The sequence below is a fragment of the Chrysemys picta genome, chromosome 11 (genome assembly GCF_011386835.1).
Source record: "Chrysemys picta bellii isolate R12L10 chromosome 11, ASM1138683v2, whole genome shotgun sequence".
In the NCBI taxonomy this organism is placed as follows: domain Eukaryota; kingdom Metazoa; phylum Chordata; order Testudines; family Emydidae; genus Chrysemys; species Chrysemys picta.
The window spans coordinates 62,716,450-62,731,878 of record NC_088801.1 but is presented as its reverse complement, the minus strand read 5'-3'; the positions used below and the strand labels follow the sequence as shown (position 1 = coordinate 62,731,878).

At 45.4% G+C, this 15,429-nt stretch overlaps 1 protein-coding gene across 9 annotated transcripts in view; it reads left to right on the top strand.

Moving 5' to 3' along the window:
• The window catches only part of PLEKHM3 (pleckstrin homology domain containing M3), a 120,044-nt gene extending 110,415 nt beyond the window's left edge, over positions 1-9,629 (top strand). For all 9 annotated transcript variants that reach the window (XM_005306073.4, XM_042859633.2, XM_065560994.1 and 6 more), the window contains one exon: positions 8,019-9,629. In XM_005306073.4, coding sequence (XP_005306130.2) covers positions 8,019-8,196 — 178 coding nt within the window. In that variant the 3' untranslated portion in view covers positions 8,197-9,629. The remainder of the gene's footprint in view (positions 1-8,018) is intronic.
• The last annotated feature ends 5,800 nt before the right edge of the window (positions 9,630-15,429 follow it).

Below are 15,429 nucleotides of genomic sequence, written 5' to 3'. Positions count from 1 at the left end.
GGCTCTACTGAACAAATACATGTGATATCGGTGAAAGAAAGTTGAAAACAATTTCTTATGATTACATTTTCATGTTCTTTATGCTGAATGAGCATGGATCCCATAGAAAAAATAATATGTGATCATGTGGTTAAAGACTGTATCATAATGCGTACGCACAAGGGGGCTGAATTAAGGGTGCACAGGCAACCTTACTTCTGGTATTTCCTAACTTTTGAGTGCTTGGCTTTGCAATCTTATTGTTCTTTTAATGTGGTATTGGGGGCAATATGTAATAATAAATAATAATAGTATCAATATAGTGCGTAACAATTGTCTGGTTTTGGTTTGGGGATTTTGCTCCTTCTCTGTTATACTTTGTAATGGAACAGAGATTATGTAGAGAAAAGGCTAATTCTCTGTGGTACTATACACCAATGCAAACCAGCAACCCAGAAGAAAATATGCCTAAATCATAAAATACCCTGATGTTTCAACAGACACTGAATTGGCCATAAAAGAGCATGAAAGGAGATAAAGTACCAGAAGGATAAAGCTATTTTAGATGCCCTCTTAAAAGGTTGAGAGTCAGTATGAAAACAATATGCTACATTCACAAGCTCTTCAAAAGATATTTGAAGAATAGGAAGGTATCATTATTAATGTGGAACACTGCGACATCATTCATAACAAAGGAAACATGAAAGGCCTGAATAACTACAGACTCATCAGCTTATTGTCAATAGTATACAGAACTCTCACAAAAGATGCAGGGACTTACGGCCTTCAACCATGAAAGAAGTCAGGATTCAGAAATAGTATCTCAAATATGGATCAGCTCTGACAATGAGTAAGGTTAAGGAACAGACAACCAAGTGCGGCAAACTGTTGCAGATGGTCTTTTGTGGATTGCAAAACATACTTTGTCTCTATGGAAATAGGAGCACTTTAGGAGCACTGGAAGACAAAAACAGTAGAACAGGCATATGTGAGAATCTTGAAATATGCATCTGGAAACAGCAGTAACGTTCAGATTTGAAAAGTTGAGAGGCTATGGCACGTCTACGTTTGAGTTGGGAGGTGTGATTCCCAGCTTATGTAGAAGTACCTGTACTAGATCTGCTCAAGCTCTGTGCCTAAAAATAGCAGTGTGTCCACCGCGGCATGGGCTAGCCACCCGTGTATGTAGCCAGGGGGTCAAGTGGGGTTGTACTCAGGTGGGGTCACTGGGAGTTAGGTGCTTAACTGCCATTTGTGCCTTTGAAAATCTCCCCCAAAGACACCATAGGCCAAATTTTCAGAAGTGCTCAGTCCCATCTGGGCACCTGAGCAAGTGAAGAGATTTTCAAAAGAGCTTCCTTGACATGTTGGGAGTTGAACATGCATGAAAATCTGACCCCAGTTGTGGGTATGGAGGAAGTCTAGCTTTATGTCACTTCCAGCCTGGCAAAGACTTTTGGAAACCTGGATTGGGAAGAGTAGGAACACCAAGGAAATTGGAGAGTAATTGAACAGTCTTATATTGATGGACGGCATTCTCTTTTTGACTAAGAACCTTGCAACAGGGCTTACCAAACTATTTTTGATGTTCATTGTGTAGATTCTGCTGATTCAAATTGTAGGCATGGTCAGCAAAATGAGGCGATTTTGACTAATCCATGCTGTACACTCCGATGCCCACCACCAAATGATGGTGATTGCATTTACCGACAGCCATAGCATGGAGTTGAAACTCAGGCACCCATCTGTCACAAGGTGAAGACAGATCAAAACACGACCACTGCTGGTACTAACTTGACTGACAGAATGGCATCAGTGCCAATACATAAAGATCACGTGACAGTGTCCAGGTGAAAATGATATCTGTTCAAAAAACATCTGTGCATATTAGGATGTTGAGATAAGGTAAAATGTTACAGCACGTCAGAACCAATGAAAATTCAGTAACAAAAAACGATGCTAAAATTACCTTATGACTGTAAACTCCACCAATGTTACAAACATCGCATTAGGAACCAAAGGAGCCATGTTACCTTTAATTGAATTATTTTGTGTCTCTGGCCATTGCAGCAAATACTATCAAAACATTTCGCACCAAATAATGTTATGTAATGGTGGGAGAATATGTAGTCCCCCTCCATGGACTTCTGTGTAAGGAAGGATAGAAGTTTTGTGTACCACTTGTAGTAGTGTAGTGCCATCATTGGTAAGTAATAGCCAAGCATTTAAAGCATTGGCCAGCATCTTTGCAAATCCCTGATACAGGCCCAGATTCTTGCAATCAGACTTGTGCAGGTGGACCTAACACCTGCATGGAGCTGCCTTGAGGTCGGTGGGCTCTGTCCACCTGTGTGGATCTGATTTCAAGATCCAGGCATCTGTGCACTATAATGCTTGGACATAGTGAGACTGAGCTAACAGCCCTGTAATGACTTCCTTGCATTTTGTCGGGTCACATGATCACTGTAGCAGTTCTTTCAGGACTAAGTTATGGGAATTTTGTTCCAGGGAACATCTTTTCATCTAAATATGCAAAGGGCAGCACGTTATTCCTGAAACCCTTTTAATATTTGCCCAGCAAAAACTGAGAAAAATCAGGGCAGGCCTGATGTATTGGTATTTACTACCCCGAGGGAGACCTGAATTTGATTTCTGGTGCTGTTCTCTTGCTCCCCTGGGAAATACTGCAGAAGCAGGCAGGGCATGCTACTCCTGGGGAAGAGGGAGTGTTTTGTGTTCCTCGGCAGTCAGCATCCATCTCAGTGGGTTGCATAAAGAGCAGTATAGTTTGTGAAGTCGCATGCACTCTTCTGTGAGAAGGAGGAGTAGCCGTGATGCGGTTCTCCAAGGCTGTATGAAGGGACTGCTCAAGGCTCCAACATGAAGATCCCTTAGGATGGAGAAGGGCAGGGATAGAGCTATAAACGTTGAGCCCAAATCCCCCAGGAATATAAAATAACTGGCTGACCATGAGCAGAAAAATTGACCCCCCCCCCCCCCAGTGAGAGAGGTTTTCTCACACACACTCACTGAGCCACTGACTTTCATGCATGTACCCAGAATTGCTTGCATAGAAGTCTGATTTTGTTCTTCTATTCTGTCTTCTTCAAAGCAAAACATCTCTCTTGTCGTTTACTTTTTGTGGATCCCAACAATGCCTGTTGTATTTGTCCGAGGCAAGCAAAAGGATCTGAGGAGAGGAGCAGAAATATATATATATATAATTGAGGGTGGTTTGAAAAAGGGATGTTGTTTCAGACGCGGATGAGAAACGCCCTCTCTTCTAACACAGGTGCTGCCCGTTGCCCTTACAAAATACAGCTGCAACGGATCCAGATTCTGGCCATATCTGTATGCTGGCGAGATGCGGGGTGGGCTGGGGTGGGGAGGGCGGACGGGGAGAGGGAAGAGCGAAATTTTGTTGCATTAATCCAAATTTTAGGCAGTGCTGTAGCCAGGATGAGAGCTGTACGCATGGGACTGTATTTGAAAGTTTAATTGGTGGGATATTACAGTCGGTAGCTTCTGATATGTGTAAGTTAGGTTTGATTTTTAGAGTTCAGTTCAAGTTCACGGCTCACTCATGGTTCACTGTTGAGCTGCTGTCCCCGTCGGTTACTAGACAGCGTTCAAGTTGTGGGGCACTTGCTTATGCAGGTGGCTGAGCCATTGCACTGGCCGCTGTATTTTCCTGAATTTTAACATTATTTGAAGGCTCCCGCAGCATGGGAATCGTGTATATTTGTACTTAGAAACAGACAATAAATATGGCTGCAAAGGTTCCTTCATCTGGACAGCGCCTCAATCATCGATTGCCTTTAACAGTAAACAATACAACTTAGAAACTAGTACAGAATCCGCTGTGGACTCAATGCACGGTGTGTAAAGCAGGGCTGATGTTTCAGAGCACTGCAAATCTCTCGGGATACAGGCTGCCATGTTTAGTAGTGTGCTCTGGGCCAAATGTAATCAGGAGCACCTGCAAACCCCAAATTACATTAACCAATTATGGGAAATAACCCCCAAGCACTTATCCATGATTCCTGGTCTTAAGTCTCTGCCTCATGGACTTAGAGAAGGTAGAAAGATGTTCTAATTGTTAAACACGAATGTGTAGCTATTGACAAATCCATGTCCGTATGTTGTCCAAATTTCTGTATGCCAGGAGATGGTCTCACAAAAACATTGTCAAGAGGAATCGCTAGGCTGGGAGTTTTAAGCCCAGCAGCCATTCATGTTTTTGATATATGCTGGTAAATTAGATTTCAGTATGAAAGAAGAAGCAATGTGACTGAAATATTCGCACAAGGGATCTGCTTTTCTGTCATGGTTGGACGATCTTTCCAAGTGAGCTGAAACATGGTCAGTCAGTTGATATTGGTAACTATTGGTAGGTTGCTTTCATTTGTATATATGGCTTGGTACTCTGGGATGCTGAAAATCACCTTTTGTATTCTAAGGTACACTGGGCCTAATTCTGATCTCTCAGCTGTTTTGCCTTAGGGAACTCACTCGCTTTCGGTGGAGTAACTCTTTTACACCACCGCAGAGTGAACTCAGCATCAGCCCCAATCGGTGTCCCAAGAGTTTCTGCGGCAATGCTAAAATAGGCGTATGCATTGGAGGCAAACAGAAGCATCCTCTAGCCCGGCTCCTGCATGACGCCGGAGTAGCAGTGAGCAGCCATGTTTGGCTGCACTAAATAGAGTTCTTTTGAGTACAATGTTATTGTGGTCAGCCTGCTGTTGGGGCAGAAAGCACATGGGCATTCAAGGTTGGCATCGTTGGGAGAGCAAACAGAGCAATTTGTGAAGGCCTTTGGGGTTCTTAGGGATCAAAGAGAAGACCAATAGTCCTGGATCTGGTCTGTGTCACTGCTGCTCACACTCCCAAATAAGTGCAGTAAGCTCTTCGGGCCAGGGACCATCTTTCTAGTGTGTGGTTGTGCCGTACCTAGCACAGTGGGCCCAGATCTGGGGTTGCCGCAGTCCAAATAACGAATCAGAATAACGGGAAATTTCTTTCCGCTCTGTTTTTGGGGGAACTGAGAGCGGTTAGTTAATTTCACAAATGATCCTCATCTGAGCGTGTTGCTGAGTTACAAAGCGTTTGACAAATGAATTTGTTTAAATTTTGAAATCTGTAATCCTTTTTTTTTTTTTCTCTCTCTCTCCCTCCGTTAATGACCTTTGGATGGCAAGAGCAGGTGCGGTCGGCTCCTCTGTAATCCGTCAGGCATCCATTTCAACAGCAGTGCCTGATAAGTTTTGTCACTTCCCCGAGCGCTGGGGAGAATTATCAAGAGGGGGAAGGGAGTGGCACTGAATGAACACAAAATTACACTCATCATCAATCATTAGCCTCTAGCAACTTCTAGAGAATTGTAAATCACTGACTAGCCAGGGAGAATTAGCTTGATAAAATCACCATTAGTGTCAGTTAGGAATGATTTAAAGTTTTAAAGGCCATGGCTGTTTTCTCTCTCTCTCTCGCTCATTCATTTGTATCTGTGCAGATGTGTAATATACATGTGTGTATGTGTGTGCATGCGTGTGTACATGACCCTATCCAGCAAAAGCACATGCTTAACTTGAAGCATGTGAGAACTCCCATTGAAGTCTATGGTACATCAAGCTTAAGTGCTTTGTTGTATATGGTTTGTGATTCTCTCTCTCTCAGAGAGTGAGGGGGTGGAGCTTGGGGCCAGGTAACATCATCCTTAGCGGGAGGGTGGGGCACATCATAGCTCCATTGACATCAGTGAAACTATGACAATTTACACCAGATGAGGATGTGCCCCTATAAGTCTCCTCTGGTCCTGCTCCCAGCCCTGTGGCAGGTGAAAGTTGGACAAAGCTTTATACTCACAGTTTAAAGTGCAGTCAGGAGCTGAGAGGCACATGAGGAAATGGCTATTTGTGCCTGGACTTCCCCCAGTGGTGCCAACCCCATTATTCAGAAATCATGAGCTGGCTCTAAAAAAACATCTGATTGGCTTGTTTTTAAATAAATGTATGGTTTTTCTTATTTGCCTCCTGGTTTCTCAGTCATTAGGGTGCCACTCGCTTCCCATTTTCAAGCTTTTCTCCACAATCTTGGGGGCTAGAAACTTACTAGGTTTCAAATGAAACCTGAGACTTCCACTCAGTCACCTGACTCCAGCAGCTGGGGATTAAAGAAAACACCAAACATCACAAGATTTGTGATGAAATCATGAAAATTGACCACACCTCTAAATTTAAAAAATGAATTGCCTTAAGGACTCATATTGTACTCTTGTCTTCATTATTTAATACACCCACTTCATCTAAGATTATATATCTCTATCCCTTTTCTCATTTGGCTACAAAGCTGTAGCTACCAAGCCCATGACGTGTTCATCCCTGCAGCTGGCTATTTGCACTGAAAAGATGAGAATTTAAAATTGCTTAGCTCTCCATAATTATTGTAATGTTGCACAGCTCTTAAATTAACATGCTCCACAGCAGTACCTAATTCAGAATTAGTGTGTTGATGTCATTGTCTCTGAATGGTTAAATAACAAACCACTCATTTTGCTGGGTCATTGGATTCTTCTAAATTATCATATCACATTTAAAAAAAGAAAAACACTGTTGTAATGGAGGGTGAGACCAGAAGGGACCATTACAATCCTGCAGTCTGAGCTGCTGCATAACGCAGGCCGAAGAATAATACCCAGTAACTTTCTGTGTTCCCTTTGTACTTGGTTGAATATCTTAGTTTTCTTCTGTGGTAGAAGTGGACAGCAGTTTTATTCTTCGCAGAACAGCTGGCCACTGCAGTGGAATTCCAGTGAGAAATGTCATAATTCCATTGTCCCAAGCTCTGAAATATGCATTAACAGAAGTGGGAGACAATCACTTTGAGTGTGCAAACTAAACCAGAAAACTTGCCTTTTATAAAAGAGCAATGAGAGAACACAATCTCTCTATAACAGATAAATATACCTATTCCCTAATGTGCCTTGATGATGACACTTAAAAAGATGGACACTCATCACGGTAATAATTAACATTAACAGAGCAGAAATCCTAGGGCAGGTATACATGGGCACATTGATTTTAATAGAGCTGCGTCCGTTTTTTACAGCAGCTGAGAATCTTGCCCCCGTGTGTACTGGGTAGTATAGCCTTTTGCTTCCTAATATTATTATTTATTTATTTATTTATTTATATTATGATAGCTCTAATCACGGATCAGGACCCTCTTTTGCTGGACAAACACAGAACAGAGACAGGCCCTGCCCCAAAGAGCTTGCAATCTAAGCATAAGACAAGAGACAACAGGTGGATACAGACAGACGGGGGAGCACAAGGAAACAATGAGACCATATTGGTCAGCATGACAGGCTGTGCTCTCAGCACACCACCGCCTAACTATTGTCAAGTTTTGCGTAGGTACCACGGCAAAGGAGAGCCGTGAGCAGGGAATTGAAGGAGAAGCAGATGTTTACGGGAAGCTCCTCCCAAGCGTGCAGGGCAGCATGGGAGAAAGCACGAAGGTGCTTGTTGGACAATGTAACAAATGGACGATGGAAGCTGGTGTAAAGGGCTGATCGGAAGCAGGAGTTGACCTTTCGCTACTGAATGAGAGAGAGGTCAGGAAGGGCCTTCAAAATGTAGACAGGTAGCTTATGTTTGATATGATGAAAAGGGAGCCAGTGAAAGAATGTAAAGAGAGGGGTGATGTGGTCAAAGCAATGGGCTAGGGAAATGACCATGAATGGCTCTGAGTGGGAAAAGATTGCATTTGTCAAGGCCAGAGAAGAGGAGGTTGCTGTGTTCAAGACGTGAGATGATGAGAGCGTGGACAAGAGTTTAAGATATGTGGATGGATAGGAAAGGTCGAGTCTTAGGGATGTGAAGAAGAAAGAACCTGCAAGATTTAGATGTGAGGAAAGGCCTAAGCTGCCAGAAATTTCCCAGCAAGCGTTTGCTGGCCACATCTCCTGTTATAATCAGTTGCATGCTATTGGTCACCATGTCGCTTTCATTAACAGAACTAATTGGTGTTTGCAGGTGCGAAAGCTGTGGCGCTGTCTTCCACTCGGAGTGCAAAGTGAAGTCTGTCCCGTGCCCCAGGTGTGTGCGCAAAGAGCTGCAGAAGAAGCAGAAGTCCTTCTGGAGGAGACTGAATATGGACGAGAGCCTGGAAGAGTCTTGCACCATGTTCGAGCTGTCCTATCAGAATACATGACTTCCCTTAGGCACTGGCTGACAGGAAGAGATCTTCTTCTACAGTCACCAATTCAAGCCGCTTCTCAGATAGTCAGGTGGCAACCTGATCGCAAAGACTTTGCCTGACCCTCATCCTGATTATCGCTTAGCACTGGCCAAAAGGGCCATGAAACCTGGACGGCTTTAGAATGTAAACAGCCAAATTGCATTTAGCGGTAAAGCTGAACCACTAGATCTCATGCAAAATGTGGCTTGCTTGAAATGTTTCCGGTCAAGCCCATTAAGCGCTCAACCTTTTGTTTTCCACCTCAGGAGAAGATTTTCCTCAAGGCAGAAAAGATTTCCTGCCACGACCACATCGCTGTTATTTTTGTTGTTCTTCGGTCAGAAACAGTGAATCATCTGCTTATTTAAGTCTATTATTTTTATTAGTCTTGGCTGAGGCTCTGGTGAAATGTTTTTCAGGAGCCGAGAAAGTAGCAATGGTACCATGCCCACCTGCTTCATCTGACGCAGATGCATGGATCATTTTTCTAATGGCTTTGGGCTTTTTTTTTTTCCCTCCACCCAAAGAAAAAAAAAGCTTTTCATGTCAGATTTTATTCAGGATGTTTTCAAACGTAAGACCCAGGAGAATTCCTTTAGGTGTGTGTCTATATTTATAGCCATCCCAGCTGAATACTATGTGATCAACAGAGGACTAATTGCTATTTTTGGCTGGGGTGGCAATGCCATTCTTGCCCTGTTATTGGAGCATCATACCTTCTGCCTGCCGCTGCGGTCTGCGCGAGCCTCTGGTAATGGGATGTTAGTTCAAATCCCTGTTACGTTCACATTCATAGCCATTTTAAACCACCAGATTGTTTTGTTTTTTAGATCACCTTATATTAATGAGCAATGCTTTATCCGTAGGAGTGATAAACATGCTTCCCTCACCTGAATCTGCTAGAGCTACAGGAAAAGATCTCTTCTGACTTTAATATATATATATGTGTGTGTATAGTGTATGTGTGCAAAATTTCCCTAATCGTGAAACATATTTCATCTTTTTCCTGCATCCTTCTTGTGCATTTTGTGTGCTGCACTGGCCCCTGGCAGCATTATGCAGGTCCAGAGGGACTTTGGTACTTCAGTAGGAACTTACCAGGGGGAAAAGGCAGTTCTTGGAAGTGTGTTCTGCCCCACATACCTGGAATATGGGAAAGCAGGAAACACAGTAAGTCATGTCTTCTGTGCAAAGAGAATGTGTGATCAATTTGATTGGGAAAACGTGTATATTTCACCACTGACAATGTCTTTCACCACCAGTGAGTCTTTGAGATTGTCTTCACTTGAATCCATTAAATATCTTAAGTTTTTCTCCGATCCCTACAGAAGTATGTATATTACATACATATGTATTCATGTGTATATTTATAGAAAGCAAGTACAGTGTCAGGAGAAAAGTTCACAGACTTGTGTACATGTGTATTTATTTATCGCTCCTCTCTAGCAGGTTTGCTAAATGGCAGGCCACCAACCTGTGCTTCTTAGATAATCACCTAGCCAGTGACACCTCCCGGCAACTCGGGTTTGGCCAGATGCCCCTCCATCATGATGGAGGGGTGGCAGGGCCAAATATGAGTGAGTGGCGTTGCAACCTGGCCCACAGGGTCACAGCACCACTGAAATTATAACGGGGGGCAGCCGCCCAGAAATCTGCTGCCCTGGGCAGCTGCCAAGCATCCCTATAGCTAGAGTGGTCTCTGTGCCTGGCCTAGAAATCTCATATGGTAGCTGTTGTATTTAAGGGAGCAACCAGAGCCCTTATCATCAGAAATTTGCATTAATTGCTGGAATGGTATAAATAGAAGAGAAGAGGGTATAATACTTATAGGAAGTGGTTGGCAGGCTAAAAATGTGTCCTCTCTTCTATTCAAACACCAGTGTTTCTGTTTTCCAACCTTCGGAAGGTGGGGAAATAGATGAACCTGAGCTGAGTGTGTTGGGGGGTAACTATGCTTCCATAGTTTTTTGGTTGGTTTTCATTTTAATGAAGATAACGCTTTCTGGTTGCCCGATCTCGTAGTGAATTGCTTTTGGCCAAGGGAAGCATTTTGTTTAATGTACCTGCTCTCTGAAAATGAGCCATGCATCCTCACCATTGCATGACCCCTCCTCCCAACTCTATAGGTGGAATGCTTTGCTTTCCAATATGGTCCCTAGAGCGTGCTCCATGGGAGTCTTGCCTGGCTCCATCATTTCGTGCTCTTGCACGAATGCAAATACCTGGGGAGATATGCTGCCATTACAGTCATACAAACAGGAAATGGAGTCGCATTGGCTACACAAACAATCCGGCCCCACTGTGTGTTTTCAGTGTGTGTCAGTTAGACCAGTCATGGGATAAAGCCACCAGCCTGGAAGTGAACCTGATGTGGCTGGTGCAATTTTCAATTAATTTCAGACATAATGGCAGGTCACGCAAAAAATGCCAGTTGCTGTTTCCAGACCATAACACCTTAGAATACATGGTCGTTTACAATGATGTTTCGCTCCCGGGCGTTAGAGCCCATTTGCACACCTTGTATGAGAGCAGAGGAGCTTTTCAGATTTAATTTGTTAACTTATGTGACATCCATGTGCAACATTGAAATGCACCAGTGCTTTGCTGGATATTTTGGGCCAAATTCTGGCATAATCCCAGTGGAGTTATTCTGGATTTACATGAGTATTATTGAAAGCAGAACTTGGCCTGTTAACTTTTAAGCTTTACAGCAAATGAAATAGCAAGTCTGATGTAAAGAGCAGATCTGGAGCGGCTGCCATCACCCCGACGGCAAACTACACTAGCACATCACATTGAGTAAGAGCTGCTGCCAATACCAAAGGTTTATGTGAAGTGCTGTCGTGCAGCAGTGTTGGAAGGGAGCCAGTTCCTGGAATAGAGCCACGTTGGCGCCATTGGAACGATAGACCTAACTTCTCGTAGTGTGGAAGCTTTCTTCTCGGGGGACGTCTCGCTCCTTTCTCCATAAGGAGTTAAACCCAGTTCTACGTCGGCATGCGTGGGAAACTGCATCATAGGTTGTGTCCTTCCAGCAGGCTCACTGATGAAGCATGATGAAGCGCCCAGTCCTGACTACAGGAGGAGTAGAATTGGGTCTGTATTAACTTTCAGCACCGCAAGGCAAAAGCATAACTTTAAAATTCTATTAGTAAAAAAACAAAACTGTTCCACTACTAAGTATACACTGACATCCACTGAAAAGGGGCCGATTTTCTTTAAGAACCCCATCTCCACAGGAAACAATCTGATGATGCATGATTTCCAACAAAATCTCCCAATCCTGCTGCAGGGATGTCTTTGTTTTGGAGAGCGGGGGGTTCTCTGTAGTCTGCTGTAGCAACATAGCTACTGCTGTTGATCCAGGAGAACCATTCTTTGCCCATTCTGCCTGGTTCCTTAGATTTCTTACACATAGATGGGACTACCACCTGCTCCTTGTTTGGCGTAGAACACCAACAAAAAGGACATGGGATCATTCCCTGAAAAGAAAATCCCTTTCTCCCGGGAGTATATAACGCCTATATTTGTGCTTGCGAAATTTGTGCAGAAACTTTTCATTGTGAATCAGAAATAAAATGCCCTGACTTGTCTGCAACATGAAGAAAATACTCTTTCTGCTGTGTGGGAGAGGGTTATAGAAGAGGTTCTTGATGATGCATCCAGTTAACACTGTTATATGCTTGTACAGAACTAATAGTCACCATAGATCTAGCGTGCTTTACTGAAACAGCTAGATTATAGCCTGATCCTTATGACTACTTAGAATACTTTGAATCTTAGTTTAGTTAGCCTGAGACTATTTTTAACCTAGTACAGTTTGAAAAAAAATGTATGCAATTCTCTCCCCCTGCCTTATGGAGTAAAGACATAGCTAGAAAATGAAAACTGCAGCTTTTTTATACTGTCGACCACTTGAATGAAATTTCCCAAATCTTGCTGGTCTCGATTGTGTGCACTTGAATCAGTCCTAATTTCTGCTGCAAAGTGCATTTCTCCAAGCAGCAGTTTTGGTTTTGACTGGTGTCTGTTCACAATTTTGCTCCTGCGACCTTAAGTTTTTAGTGCTGTTGTCACATATGAGAAACAAGAAGAACAGGAGTACTTGTGGCACCTTAGAGACTAACAAATTTATTAGAGCATAAGCTTTCGTGGACTACAGCCCACTTCTTCGGATGCATCCGAAGAAGTGGGCTGTAGTCCACGAAAGCTTATGCTCTAATAAATTTGTTAGTCTCTAAGGTGCCACAAGTACTCCTGTTCTTCTTTTTGTGGATACAGACTAACACAGCTGCTACTCTGAAACATGAGAAACAAGGGATTTCCCAATGGATGGGTTTCACCAGTTGTTGCGTGTTTTCTCTTACATGCTTCTACGCCCTTCCTGCTCTTTGTCAGTCTCAACCGATGAGAGTTGATTTCTCCATCATGTGACACAGTGTCCAGACTGGCACATACCGGCCCAGCCTCGTTTCTCTGATGCGAAGAGCTTGCAGTCGGGTTAGCTTCTGAACGATTTGAGCTAAGGCTCTTTTGGCGAGAACTCCGGCCTTGCTCACCCCTTGAGGAGTGGAGATTGAGAGAGCTGCTTATGGCAAGTCTTTCTCTTCATATTGAATATCAGTAGCTGTGTACGTTCTAATGTATTGATATCTTGCAAGTTAAAAAAATGGGAAGCCTCATTAAAATTAAATGGGGAACCTGAGAGCCTTCCGTTTGCTTTCTTCCTCTGGAACAGAACCTGTCTTTGGGAAGGTCACGTCCAGATTGCAGCTGACTGTTGGTACCTATAGAAGGGATTTAATTGACTAATCATTACAATCTTAGCTCTTGTGCCCTGCTGCAAACTCTCTCTCTTTGTCTTCCTGAGCTCTCTAGCCAGACTTCCAGCTTCGTAGGCCATTGTACAGCTATTGAACCAGTGGAGTCTGGTGGTTCCGTCTTCATAATTTGCCTTTCAATTCTCCCTCCCCAGTAGGAGTGCCTTACAGTACTGTATATTAGTGTCTTTGTTCCTGTGTCATAGTTCCTGTCGCAAGCTACTGTTTGATTCATTTGTAGCTCTCAACTAAATCTTCTGTTAACTTTCCCTCGCGCTCCACCCCACCCCCGCAGGATCCTCACAGACAGGATATACCAGCTCTGCAGACACCAAGCTCCATGTCAACCTTTCACTTTCGCTTAACTGGGTGCCTTAATTTCCAGAAGTGAAGGATCCCTGTCAGAAACGCGCGGTCACAATTGAAAAACACTTTGGATTGGAGCTGTCAGCCCTGCTCACGTCGGCATCCACTTTACCGAGAACTGTAACAATGAGGAGTTGTAACTGCCTGCACTTCGGATGGGGCTGGTTTGTGAGGGGAGGTAATGACCTGTGACCAGGAGAATTCCACTAGCGGCCTTCTCTTCATGAGACAATTAGGTGGTGTTAGAACATTAGCTTGAGGAGTCGTGTTGACCAACACCTCTTTGTAGTGCAGACCGGGACAAGTCATGTTTAACATTGTGCCAGCCGGTCTTTCTGGAACCATGGGCTAGGCCAAGACCAGCTGACACAGTGTCACACATGACAGCCCGTCTATGCTGATGGATTGACATTATCCGAGAAAGGCGGCTAAACTGCTTAAGTCCCGGCAAATAAGCAGTAAGTCCTACCAATGTGTGCGCCAGCCTGGGGAAAAGCCTGGCCACCTGGTGTGTCCTTTTAAGCCCATTATCTAAACCACTAGCAGGAATCCCATTTAAAAATGGCATTCTTGTCCCTGTAGCTGAGCAGAGAAGCTGTCACATCCTAAGATCACATATTGACTTAAAGTGCTGGTCTCCTCTCAGTCCCTAAGGAGGGCAGTCACCCACATCACAGAGCCACCAAACATTCTGGCCCAATCAGGAATCTCAAGAGAAACCCAGGACTAGAAACCCAGAGTCATCGCTGGCCGGAACCAATCTGTATTAGGGCAGTGGTTTGCATACTGTTTTTTTCTGGCGACCCAGAACCAAGAAAATTGTTGATGTCCGTGACCCAACGGAGCTGGGGATGAGGGGTTTGGGAGGGGTTCAGGGGTGGGGCAGAAGGTTGGGGTGTGGGGGTGAGGGCTGCAGGGTGCAGGGCCGGCTCCAGGCACCAGCCGAGCAAGCTCGTGCTTGGGGCAGCAGATTCTACGGGGCGGTATTCCACCCAATCCTAGGGCGGCACAGACGCTTTTTTGTTGTTTTTGTTTGGTTCGCCGATCTGGCGTCCCTGTAGGGGGCGGCGGCGCGGAGGAGGGGAGCGCCCTGCTGGGAGCAGGCTGCGCGCTCCGTCTGCCCCAGCTGGTGCCAGGTCTGTAGCAAGCCTGGCAGGGCATCCTGCGTCCTTCCCTCCCCGCCGACCGGAGCAGTGCAGAGCCCTCCCGGCAGGCGGCATGGTGGGAGAGGCCGCGTGGCGAGCGCCCCGCTGAAGCCCCCTTCTCTCTCTCCCCCCCGTTCCTTTCCTCTCCCCCCCACTAGCCGGGGCATGCCTGCAGCATAGGCAGTCCCCCTGCACTCTGGCTCCGGCCTCCCCGCAGGTTGTTTTTTTTTCCCGTTTTGCTGCTCTGGCCACACCGCAGGTTTTTCTTTTTTTTTTTGCTTTGCCGTTCTGGCCGCCCCGATTTTTTTTTTTTTTTTTTTTTTGCTTGGGGCAGCAAAAAAGCCAGAGCCGGCCCTGGCAGGGTGGGGCTGGGAATGAGGAGTTCAGGGTGTGGGAGGGGGCTCTGGGCTGCAGCAGGGGATTGGGGTGCAGGAGGGAGTCAGGGCTCTGGGCTAGGGGTGCAGGCTCTGGGTTGGGGCCGAGGATGAGGGGTTTGGGGTGCAGGAGGGGGCTCTGGACTGGGGCAGGGGGTTGGGGTGCGGGAGGAGATCAAGGCTCTGGGCTGGGGGTGCAGGCTCTGGGGCGGGGCCATGGATGACGGGTTTGGGGTACAGGAAGGGGCTCCAGGTTTTGGGGGGGCTCAGGGCTGGGGCAGGGGATTGGGATGTGGCATTAGGGCACGGGCTTACCTCAGGCAGCGGCTCAGCAGGAATGCTAAGGCAGGCTTCCTGCCTGCCCTAGCACCACGGACCGTGCTGCACCCCGGAAGTGGCCAGCAGCAGATCCGGCTCTAAGGTGGAGGCACACAAGTGGCTCCATGCGGCTTTCGCCTGCAGGGCAGAGCCGGTGCTCGGGGCGGGGGCCACACACGGAGC